The 12,978-nt window shown below is 44.7% G+C and overlaps 1 protein-coding gene across 2 annotated transcripts in view; it reads right to left on the bottom strand.

Annotated features, from left to right (window-relative positions):
- Positions 1 to 12,978, bottom strand: part of SMURF2 (SMAD specific E3 ubiquitin protein ligase 2) — a 1,185,768-nt gene that overhangs the window by 15,240 nt on the left and 1,157,550 nt on the right. For both annotated transcript variants that reach the window (XM_078654335.1, XM_078654336.1), the window contains one exon: positions 2,232 to 2,307. In XM_078654335.1, coding sequence (XP_078510461.1) covers positions 2,232 to 2,307 — 76 coding nt within the window. The remainder of the gene's footprint in view (positions 1 to 2,231; positions 2,308 to 12,978) is intronic.

Raw genomic sequence — 12,978 nt, 5'->3', positions numbered from 1 at the left:
CTGCACCAGGAGGTGATCTACTCGAAAAATATAGACAAATGGCCTCGTAAAAACTCAGTCAAAAAGTGACTAAGGGTACCGCTCTCTCGGGATCTGCTCTTGCTGGCGCGGAAAAAGAAAGAACAGAACTGACGTCAGCGCGCGAGGGCGGCGTCTAAGTAGCTGCGCGACGCCATCTTGGCTACCACGATGCCAACGATGGACGCAGAGCCGCACAACGCCATCATCCGACGCGCAGGGGTACTGCTGACGAAAACTTTCCGGATTCAGCCTGGGGGTAATTCTAAGGTAAGGAATCTATCACTACGTGTTTCTTTCAGATGTATTGCTTTATATAAACAAATGGTTAATATTGGGCATACTGGGTTGCCTTTGTATTTTCATAACTGCTCTAGCTGAAAATGTCTTCCCTATTGTTTCAGGTAACAGCTGACACCTGGTGGATCTTCCTTAGTCTCAAAGATGATACTGGTGCCCCCTCTGCACCTCTTGATTAAACCTGAAAGCATCCTACATCAATTCCAGGCTGGCCTATCCTCTAACATGAGGCAGCACAGTTCTAGCAGCCACGTGGAATAATATATTGATTCTTTTGGCTGAGGGATCAGTCACCTCTTTTATACATAAAACAATAAAGCATCAAGGGTACAAGGCAATGTGACCGCACTTATCTACAATTTGGTCTCTTGTGTACAACGAGTCTGGGTGCCAAGAACCTGAAGCCACATACCCCTAGGCTTCCAAGGGCATTCACCCCAAATTTCACAACAAAGCACAATGGTTCAGCACTCCACAATGAAAAAAATGCTTTTATTCTTTTTTCTTCATACGCTTTGTATGAAGGAAAAAGAATAAAATAATTTTTTAAGCCCTACTGAACAGATTCTTCAAATTTTATTGGCTCATTATTATTCATTGTGGAGTGCTGAACCATTGTGCTTTGTTACCTCTTTTATACATATCTGAAGACTTCCACACCACTTCAACACCATGCTCACATACTGCAGTTGGAAAACTGTTTCAATAATGCAGGTCTTTAGGGTGACACTTGAGGGAGATTTTGGGCATTTCATATTGCTCTCTTTAATGTATTAATATGACAACGTGTTTGCATCTTTATCAACACCGGCCTATGGTTCCACTCACATGCTAATGACACTATTTGTGTGTCAGCAGGGATTTATTTGAAATGTTTAGGACTTTGAGTTTGGGTGACTAAGAGCTTACATAAAGATCAAAGACAGAAGAACATCTTGTGTAGACCAATTGCCTCTTGCACTCTATGGCTCTACTGTCTTTCATATTTGCCACCATTATTTTTGGCATGTATTGTGAATGGAATCCCATGTTGGAGCAATTGTGAAGAGTGTTTTGTTATCTATCTAAATGAGGATTACTTATGGAAACATCAAGTCCCAGACAAATTCTAAACTATACTATGCAAATGCTCTTTATAGTATGGCAGCCCCCAATTCAGATTTCAGAAATTCCAGAAACCTGTGTTCCAACCTATATTCGAGCCATAAGTTAGTCTATGGTCTGCTCAGACATTGCTGTTGGATCAGTAATGGCTTAAGTAGATTTCAAATGTAATTACCTCAATTGTAAGTGTCCAAATGGTAATGTACATCTGTCTATAGGACTAAACTACAACTTGTCTTCTCGACTAGGCCAAGCGATCAGCCATGCAACAACTTTCCCCTGTACTATCAAGGTTTGTGCGTTGAAGTGGTTGGCAGTTTTCTGTATATACTGCTGAACTCTATACCACATTATTCCTTCACACCCATGTCCTTACCACTTAGTTCCCTTTCATAAAAGCCTAGAAGACATTCAACTTCACCTCTCATTAATTTTCCAGTTTTTGGTTTAGCTTGGGTACTCCGGAATGAATAGACTGCCAGCTAGAAGCTATAGCTTTTGCAATGTTTCCCAATGTTGACAGCCACAAATTTCCAGTTTTATTGGAACCACTCATTTGAGGTCAATTTCCTGCATGGTTACAAAATATTGCACTGTAATTAGTAAAACAATATTTCCCTTTTTTATATTGCATGTTTTTCATCATTTACCTGCTGTAAGGAGTAAAGGCAAAAAGGTAACATACAGGAGAAAATATGTCTAAGACATCAGACAATAAAAAGAAATTCAATCATCATCTATTCAAAAAGCTCCAGCAAATGTTTGAGGCAAATTCAATTTCTCTTCAAAATTGTATTTCATCTCCTCACCATGTATGAGCTTTCGGCAAGTTATTAGTACTAGCATCAATCTGGTGTATGGTAAATAACCTTGGTCCTGCAGCACCTGCAAAATGCAAAAAAAACAGGAAGAATAAATGAAAAATTATACCAACATAATGTAAACCATGGTTACTTGCAAAGATTTTCCCAGGGGCCAAAAAGTTTGGTCTGTGATGTGACTGAGGGCTGCACTGAAGCCTGCGCGGTGGTGCTCCGGGGGTGGGACTGGTTGGTGATACGGTGAGTGTGGGGTAACTGAAATATATACATCTATATACATCTAGTGATTGAACTGCACGATGTGCAGCCAAAAAACCTGGGATTAATGCAGACTTCCCCACTTAATCAACTTGTGTGATCCTCTTCAATTGTTTTATTTCTCTTTCCCTTCTTTTTTTTCATTATCATATACAGGAGGACCTTAAAATACATGGCTTCAAGATGTGCGCTGTGCAAAACCTTCCTGTGTTTGATTTAATAAACTATAATATTGTTCATGTATAAGAGGAACCTAGGCCACCCAAAAAGTGCACAAAACTGACTTGCTTCTTAGTTCACTGCTGGCATTATTGTCAGCATTTGGGAGGCAAGAATTAATATTTCTAAATTAATGTTAGCAAACTATATAGTTAAATACTTCTCTGTGCACATTGTGTGAATTCTGAAGAGACTATCATATTTTACATTTTTGCTACAAGATGTTTTTTTAAACAAAGGTATTTCTAAAGCTGCAGTGCAGCTCACACTAGTTACTTCCTTTAACTGTAATTAACCTTTAAATACATACCTGCCTGTTTATCATTTTTAGATCGAGCCTGGGTAGCACATGCGCAACTGCGAGGCATGCAGTATTGGAGTATGGCTTATGAAGCCCCACCCACTTTACGCCCATATTTGTCATTGGCCTTCGTAAAAGCTGGCCTGAGAGTAATTATTAGGCGTGTTATTCCCTCCATAATACCACCTTGTCTGCATTTGTAACTTCCCATGGTGACTGGCCCTTTTACTTCGGTTGCGACACAGTATGTCTTATTTAGTCTGTAAGCACTCTTTTCTTTAATGGGGTTCTCCTACTGCAGGCACGACATGCTTTCCTCGCCATGCACGCTTTCACTTTCGAGCAGCCCCGGACAATGGCAGCCGCTTCTTTAAAGTTAAATAGATCTTGCATTAACAAGAGTTTGAGCTATTGCCATTGTAAATGACAATAGCTTAAACTCCTGTAAATGCAAGACCCATTGTCAGTGATGAGTCCAGTAAACAGCAGCCCAGACTTGCTGTTTACCAGGTAAAGATCAGGAGGGCTGATGTAAACACTCAATTTGTAACTAACACAATCTTCAAATACTTCATGTTACTTCCAGGCAATTTTACCTTTCTTTACCCAAACAATGTATGCTAATAGATTTACTAGGCAGCAAACGTCATCACTATATCGAAGCTGGGGCAAAAATATTCTACTGCTTCTAAGTAAGATGTAGTCATATTATCCGGGAAACAAAATAAGGAAGGTGGTCTCTTTAACATACACATGAACTGGAGTGACGCATCAAAATGTTTGCAGGTATACAAAACAACCACACGGAGGCTAAGCATGGAATACATTACGTACCTTGTAAGCATCTGTTTGCTGCATGTAGTGCTGTAGATTCACATGCTCTGCATACTCCTGCCATCTAGTGTTGGGGTCGGATGTTGCAAGTTGTTTTTCTTCAAAGTCTTCTTCCAAGTTACAAGGTCTTGGTGGCTCCTCCTCTGGATGTAGATGCGCATGGTCACAGACTCCATTGTTAGACAGTTTTCGTCCCAACAGGTGAAAATAAGTATGGAATGATGTGTACAGGAAGAACTGTGACCATGCAAGTAGAGATAATTACCTTACAGAGCAAAATATCTTTAACAACTACTGGCTCCGGGGGGAGGAGGGTGGGTGCTTATGAATCCACAGCACTACATGAAACAAACCGATGGTTACAGGGCAAGTAACATAGTACGTTCATAGCAAGTGTGGTTGAAAATACACATGCTCGGCATAGACTAAAAAGCAGTAGGGACAAAAAAGCTCTAGCTATTCTGTGGATGGTGCAGAGGTCTGAAACAAAGTCCAGAGGACCAGCTTGATCAACTCTGGCCTGTTCTCATGATAGCACATCCACACAATGTTTCGTAAAGGTGTGTGGAGTGAACCAAGTGGCAGAAAAGCCATAGTAGCGCTCTTTTATGCTTCTCCTGAAGCACCAAGGTACATAGGTGGGAAGGTAGTTTTTTAGCTGAAGCATATTAGGTCTGGATACATTTAACAATCCACTTGGCAATCTTTGCCTTTGAAATGGCGTGGCCTTTAAGAGGCTGAGGGAAAATTACAAACAGCTGTTGTGTCTTGCAAAAGATTTGGTCCGGTCAATGTAATATATAAGAGCACGCCAAACAACAAGTGTGTGGAGTGCTCTTTCGGCTACTGAGTTAGGTTGTGGGAAAAAGACAAGGAGCTCAATGGATTGGTAAAGGTATATAGGAGAGACCACCTTGGACAAAAAAAACTTAAGATTGGTTCGGAGAACCACTTTGTTCTTGTGGACTTTGTAAAAAGGTTCCTAAAGAGTGAAAGCCTGTCATTTCACTCAGGCGTCTGAGTGAGGTGAGTGCAATGAGATACACATGTTCCAAGAGAGGTACCGTAAAGGGTAGAGGGGCTCGAACTGTGGCACAATTAGTCTGGTGAGGACAATGTTAGGATTCTAGACTAGGGCAGAGGGTATCCAATGTGGGATTGCTCGCTTAAAGCCCTCCATAACAGCTTTAATAAGAGAGATTTTGAAGAGAAGAGTGTTCACTGTCCAGCATGTATGCAGCAATGGCGGCTAGGTGTAGACTGATTGATATATAAACCAACCTGACCTTTGAAAGTGTAGTATGTATGAAATAATATCCAGCATTGTAGGGATGAGCACATTCATTTTGTTTGGGGTACAGTAGTGCGCTAAACGTTTCCACTTGGCAGCGTACAGAGTACGTGTGGTGGGCCTACGGGCTTCCCCGAGTATGTCCATGCACTCCTGCAGCAGCCCCAGCTAACCAAAATCTATGACTTCAGGAGCCAAATTGCTAGTTGAGCTTCCTGGAGCCTGGGTACCTGACTTGCCATGGTCTTGAGTGAGAAAGTCTGGCCTGTTGGCGAGCTTCTTGTGTGGGACAATTGACATCTCGAGCAGGGTGGAGACCCATCACGGTCTTGCCCATGTTGGAGGCACTAGGGTAAGGGATGTTTGCCTCAGCTTCCTAACCATGTACGGAATCAGTGGAAGAGGAGGAAAAGCACAGACAAAGATCTATGAACATTTTATCCACAATACTGCCTATGAACTGGGGGTATGGAAACCTAGTGGCACAGTTTTGGCATTTAGCATTTTCTGTAATGGCGAAAAGGTCTATGACAGAGGTAACCTACCTGTGGAAGTGGGGGAGCAGGACTTGTGGGTGAAGTTCCCACTTGTGGACTTGTTGCTGCATCCTGCAGAGCAGGTCTGAAAAGTCATTGTTCACTCCCTGCATGTACTCTGCCAGAAGATGCAACAGGTGATGGATGGCCCAGTAACAATTCTGTTGCACTAGGGCTGACAGGGAATGCGGAGGAGTGCCTCCCTGCTTCTGCAGATAGAACATGATGGTCATGTTGTCGGTACGGACCAGGACTACCTTGCCTTGAATCTGAAGGAGAAAGCACTTGGGAGCTAGTTAAATAGCTAACAGCTTCAAGTGGTTGATGTGGAGACCCTGTAGATGTCACAGACTCTGGACTGTTGTGTTTAGGTGTGCCTCCCTAGCCGGCTAGAGATGAGTCTTTAGAGAGGAGTCTTTAGTGCAAGTCACTTTGGGGTACCAGATAGGAGAAGAGTCTACCTGCAACAGGTTGCTGTGAAAGAGGGAAGTACTGGCCTGGGTGTGAGCCAGGCATTCTTCTCTGTTTGCACTTTTGATCAGCCCGTCGTCGAGGTTGGGGAAATCTTTGAACTGGTAGTGTTGATCACTTACCAAGAAGTAGAGGTAGCGCTGATGAGCTGGATGATTCAGGATGAAGAAGTAGGCATACTTCAGATCGAGGGAGGCCATGAAGTCGCCTAGCTGCAGCAGCGGAATGACATCCTGTATGGTGACCATGTAGAAGTGTTCTGATAGGATTTATCTGCTGACAGGATGGAGGTCGAGGACTGTTCTGAGGAATCTGTTGTTCTTGGGGAAGAGGCAGTATAGGGAGTGGACGCCTTTGCCCTGGTATTGGTAGGACACTGGCTCTGGGGTTCCTTTTGACAGGAGCGCCTGACCCTCCTTGTTGAATGGGGGATGGTGGAATGTTTGATGGGGTGGTCATGAGATCCATGCTGTAATCATGCTCAACGATGGACAAGACCCACAGGTCAGAGGTGATCTTCCAAAGGGGAGGAATCACTGTAGTCTCCCCTTGACAGGTGTTGTGTGATCAGTGGGGGGTGATGCAGGGCAAATCCCTTTTTGGAGGTAGAGGCTTACTTACAGAGGGTGCTTCTGACTCTGCTCTTAGAGCTGTTCCCTCTAAAACAACCCAAAGGGAAACCTCTGGAACCCTACTGGTGATAGCTTTATTGCTGACTCTGGTAGAACTAGGAAGGTTCTGGGGATTTTGCTTTAGAGCCCCCCTGGACTATTGCCTCTGAAAGGAGCCCATGTCGGAGGGGACCTACAAGGCACTCACTGCCCTGGCAGTCTGTGTCTTTTTTTAATTTTTTCAAGCACTGTGTCAACCTGAGGTCTGAAGAGGTAATCCTCATTGAACAGCAGGCTGATGAGGTGTCATTGCACCCCCGGCTTCAAACCATACATGTGGAGCCAGGAATGGCATCTTAAGATAACTGAGGTGTTCAATCCCCTTGCAGTGGTATCATCCACATCTAAGGTACACCTGATGTTGGCATTAGAGATGGCACTGCTTTCCTTAACCACCACCCCTTACAGTACTGCTCATTAAAGTACTGCAACAGCCTCTCCATCTACTCCCACTAAACTCTGTCGTACCTAGAGAGGAAACCTACCAAGCTTGCGATGAGCCAATGGCTAGCCGCACCTATTGCTACTCTTTTTTTCTGCAGCTTTGTTACTTTCCTTGTCAGGAGTTAGAGCGTCCCTGGAGGCTTGGGCTGCAGCTCTTTTTCTAGTGGGGCGACCACTATTGAGTCAGGTGAGATAAGACCCTGATGTAGAGTAGGTCCAAAGAAGCTGGTTTGTAGTTTTTCTCATGATATGGTATAAACACACAAGCTTTGGCTGGCTCCTTAAAGATGTCAGTGGTGAATTTAATCATCCCCTCGAGCACTGGGAGATACTGCACCGAATGTTCGATTTTGGAGTGTCTCCAGCAGGAAAGTTGTCTTTCTTAGGGGTGGTGTACATGTTGACCTTATGGCAGGTGTCTGAATGTTGGATAATGCTATGTTACGCCATAGTGTCATCTGGGGGTGAGGCCCTGACATGGATATGTTCTAAATCTGGGGTCTGTGAGAGGGCCCATACTAATCTCCCTAATGGTGTCCTGAAGCACCAGGGTACACAGGTGCAAGCTCCTTGCCGGTGAATAAGGGCTTGGGCTGAAGTGTCGAACTAACACGCCGGGGCTCTTGGAGAAGAGAACATAGAAGATGAGGGGGAGGAAGAGGTGTAGGGGTGAAGGTGTATATAGTGATGTACTAGAAAGATAAGGAGGCTTGTCCTTAAACCTCTCAGAAGACATGGGAGGCCCATGAGTAAGATGACTGGAATTCTTCGGTCGCAAGCTTGCGTTTTCGGTTCAGAATCTTGGCCGATGTCGGTATTTTGTCTGTTGTGGGTGGAGAACAATTCTTCTTTGCCTCTTGTGCAGTTCGTGCTGGAGCCTCTTGAGGATGGGGCATTCCTCGATATCGAGGGCGACAGGCTCGGCTGCAAGGACGGCTGTTACCTGGGGGACTTTGGTTTCAACGATAAAGTTGATTTGGATGGCTTAGTGCAGATAGCGTCTTCAGGGGTCGGAGATCAAGGGCTTTGGCAGTCGTTTCTCCACTTCAAAACATTGGCTCGATGGTGGCCAGCACTTGAGGGAGGTGGAACACCGGTAGCTGGAAGTGGTTTCAGCACTGGGCTCAATACTCGACCCACGGAGGGGAGGAGCTCTGCTCTGATGTGCAGCCGCTTAAGAGGGATAGTGGGAGCTGGAGCAGCAACAGTACTCGCATGTGGCTTGGTCGTCACCCATGGACTGGGTCTGACAGAGATTGAGGGTCCTCGGAAGCCTATTCCTACTTCCCCTGGAAGAACACACCGGACTCTGCGGCATCGGAGAACATGTATTTGTTGCTGAGCTGGTGGACTGGGAGTTTGAATAACTCACTCAATGCCTGCTCTTCTTCGGTGCCCAGGGGTATAAGCTTCACCAAAGATGTTGGGTGTTTCCGACGATGACTGAGCAATCCTGATGTGTGCCACCTGTCGATCTGGGTTCTGACATATGGTCTTCATGCTGCGAAACACTAGCAGAAGTCGCAGGGGATTTTGTTGCGGTCCAGCAAGAGTTACAGGTTGTAGATGCGTGGAGTCTGCCCAGCGATACTTAAGAGTGACACTGGGGTATCACTTGAAGGGCATCTGTTCCATACCTCAAGAGCATCCTTATTATCTGAAGGGATCCTGGAGTACTGTGCTGCCTGAACGACCCGTAAGCTTGTCATCGATAGGACAAAAAGATGGAACTGATGTCAGCAGTCCCGAGCCACAACCGGAATAGATTAACTTGTTGAGACCAGGAGCACACTGGATCACGTCCGAACCCAATGGCGAAGAAAAACAATAACAATGGAGTCTGTGACCATGCAAATCTACATCCAGAGGAGGAGTTATATGACCTTGTTTCTTCTAGGAAAAACAACTTGCATAGTCCGAGCCCAACACCAGAAGGCAAGACTATGCAGAGCATGTGTATCTACAGCCACACATGCTACAAACCCATATATTTTCTCAAAACCAAAAAAGACTAATTACTCCAGACAACCATACTAAAAAGACTGACCCAACAACCAGTAATTTCAATATGCCGCTCTATTTCTCCATTGCCATAGACATTTATCGGAGAGTATGTCCTGATCAATTTAAAGACAGCAGATTTTACCCTAATATACCACGCTCACCACATTCATTTAGGTGTATCTGCCAAAAGAGAAAGAATGCAAGGCAATTATGACATGTAGGGCTGTGATGGGGACAAACATCAAAAAGAGTAGCCGATCTTTCTCTCTAGTGGCACTCTCCATACATGATAAACTATTACCACCTGACAAGAAACTGAGAGGCTTTTAGCACTTGCTAAGCATGGCTGCTTTCCAAGAACTCCACGGCAAACAAGGGTCACTGAGAATGACATAGGAGGCCATGTGCATCCCTGAAGGAGGAGCCACTGCTGGAAGTTGACAGGAGGTAAATAGAGCCCCACAGCCAAAGGTACTTCAGTGACAGTGTGTGTGCATTCTGACTTAAATAGGCGTTGAGAGGCACAGGCAGGGTTGTCTCTCACTGCTGGAACAATTGCAGTTCCTCCCGGCTTCTCAGACCCTCCTTAAGTTTGCATGCACCAAGTGATACTGAAAAGCGTTATTGTAAAACCCACTTGACAGCAGACATATGATCACAGTTTTGTTCTTTTTCTCACTGTTGACTCAGTTGATTAAAACCTGGCTCAATCAGGAAATCTCCCTAAATCATATGATTCTTAAGGACTGCCTCGCTCTGGATAGAGCTCATAAAATTCCATGGCTGGTCTATATTAAGGCTATGTTGACAAAACTAGGAAGACCAGAGCTCTTTCATTCTCCAGGGAGTATTAAAAGAGAGGATGTGCGGGAGATTAAAATGGCCTTGTTAAACCTGTTTACAGTTGAGCGGGAGGCAATGGAGATGGAAAAACCGTTTGTTAGAAGAAACTATGCACTAATAACTTACCCGGGGCTTGAACCCTACCTTACTCTGGTAACGAGACCGTTTCATCGGTTCCTTCTAACTAGATTTCGTTTTAATTTAATATATTTTACGTTAGGCCATTTTAACACATGGGACACACCAGAAAAGGCCAAACCTTGTGATTGTGATAACTTTTCAACACAGGACACGTAACACTTCATGATATTTTGTGATCATTACGCAGAAACTAGGAAAAAATATTTGCTGCCGATCCTGAGAGAGTCCGGTTTTCTCCAGGTGAGGCCTGCTCTCCTGTTTCTGCAACTTCTATCTAGTGCACGTGTCATTTTCCATGTAGCAAGCTATTTGGTTGCATGTGCCCGTATTAATAAGAAGCGATGTAGGTCACGGGGTACACCATCTAACTCATGAATTATTTGCACATTGGTTATTGCTGTTTTTAAAATGAAATACTGAGAGAGTTTTTAAACATGTTTATTTTAATTTATGTGTATTTTATATTTATTCTGTATCTACATTTGTATTCTATGGTCTGTTGCTGTTTTATCCTGTGATGTATTTGTACCTATGTCTTTTTTTTGATTTCTAATAATCGAATAAAGTATTTTGACTGACTGACTCAGTTGTTCATTTTCTTGCCCCCTCTGACACACTGCAAATGGCGTGCATGAAGTGAACTAAGTGTCCTTTGGGGCTTGAGTCTAGTAGATTCAGAAAATGTTTCATTACACCTTCCCACTATGTTTTTTATCTTCTCCTCCCTTCTCAGCCCTGAATTTTGTTAAGATTTTCAAAAGCTTCCTAAGCCACGTCAGGAAACAAAACTGCTAAAGTGGGAAGATGCTTGTGAGAAAGTGGCTCTGTATATACTGGACTAGAATGAAGTACAGTATGTATAGAGTCCACCAACCCCAGTGGTATAACAGAGGTTAAAGTCAGAACTGACCTTACTCTCCAAAGTGGTAGCTTGGTCGAGCAGTAAGGCAGTACCAGAGGACAGTATAAAGCATTTGTTGTACACACAGACAGCAAAAGGTTATACACACTCATGAACTGAACTCCAGGCCAATTGTTGTTATATCCTCAGATATAGTTGTTTTATTTTTAGAACCAACAGTTCTAAAAATATACTTTTCAAGTTATGAGTACTCTCATGTAAATACTTTGCAAAGGAGCAATAAAGTTTGTGCACACAATAATTACAAGATGGATAGTAAGCAACACAGTTCTGAAACACACTCTAGCATTGAGCTCAATGGGTTTTTCACAGATAAGTACAGTTGATTACTTTATGGATTACTTTGGTAGTTCCAGGACCAGATCTTAGATTCAGTTCTGGGGTCTAAGTTGAAACCAGATTAGCAAAAACGTTTTAGTTACTGTGATGAATTTTCATGAATATAAAGCCGTTTTAAAAGTTCACACTTAGAAACTTTTCAATGTAAATCTGACAATGTTATTCAATGGGAAGAAATTCAGGTTGCAGGTAAAGTATGATCGCGTTACTTTTGTAACCCAGCACTGGTCTCCTAGGGCCAGCACTGGGGGCTTAACTCAAAACAGGTAGGTAATTGCGTTTCAGTATTTCGTACGATTTTTAAAGAATATTTGCAGTTTTCAAAAGTAGACACTTAGAAAGAATTTCATAGAAAAGCAGACAATGGGTTCCTATGGAGAAAATACAGATTACTAGTAAACCCGCGAGGGATTACTTTTACGGTTCAGTACTGGGCTGAAAGGTACAGTACTGGCTTCTCCCCTGATCACAGGTGAGTACTTTGGATTTCGGACTTCGGCTGATTTTATAGGAAAATTTTCAGTTTTCAAAACTTCACACTTAAAACATTTCCGAGTCAAAATGGGTCAATGTTATCCAATGGCAGGTAAGTGAGTTACTGGTTTCCAGGTGAGTACTTGGTTGGTGAAGTTAAGGTTCTGGGTATAGACTAAGGGGTCCCCCAGTGTCAGGTGAGTACAGTTAGTTCAGTCCCAGCGGCACAGGGGCGGCCGGGTGCAGAGGTAGGTAGGCCCTATGATATCCAATGAGGGAAAGGGGGCCTTTGGTTGGTGGCTGATGGCTAGCAGGCCACGCGGCTCTGGAAGCTGGGCTCCTGGTCACTTGCTCAGGGCAAGTGGGGGAAGTAGGATAGGACAAAGGGGTCACAGCCAGTGGCACTCGGGCGGCTGGGTGCTGGGTGCAGGGTGCTTTTAAGCAGTTGGGCGCTCAATGTTATCCAATGAGGATCTTGAAGAGGGAACAAAGGCTGCAGGCTCGGGGACGGAGACTCTCCAGGGGCGACCAGCACTTTGAGAGGTAAGTTGGGAAGCTGGAGCACAGGTAGGTACCCCACAGGGAGGCACAGGGGGCCGCGGGGTGCCGCGGTGTCTTTGAGGGTCGGAAAGGGTTACTCTCGGCTGGTCGCGGTTGTGGTGGCCCCTGGTTCTGAGTCTGCAGGCATCGGCTGGTTCGTCGAGGAGGGTCTTTGGGCACTGGACTTTGGGTCCCAGTCGCCAGGGGGACGTCCTCGTGGTCTTGGTTCGGGTTGGCCGGCCCGGACTTGGCTGGTGCAGAGTGGGATGGTCCAGAGCTCCCTGGTGAGCACCAGGTGGGTTGTTGCAGCAGAGCCTCTGCTGATGGGAGTCCCAATCTTCGAGAGGGTCAAGGCAGGCAGGTCCTCTGGGTGTCCCAAGGTTGCTGTCCGCGGAGGTCGCCGGGATTAGGCAGGAGCAGGTTCCAGGATCAACAGGCCGGTAGGGC

Source organism: Lissotriton helveticus, chromosome 7, assembly GCF_964261635.1.
Source record: "Lissotriton helveticus chromosome 7, aLisHel1.1, whole genome shotgun sequence".
NCBI lineage: Eukaryota > Metazoa > Chordata > Amphibia > Caudata > Salamandridae > Lissotriton > Lissotriton helveticus.
This window is presented reverse-complemented; position numbering and strand designations above follow the sequence as displayed.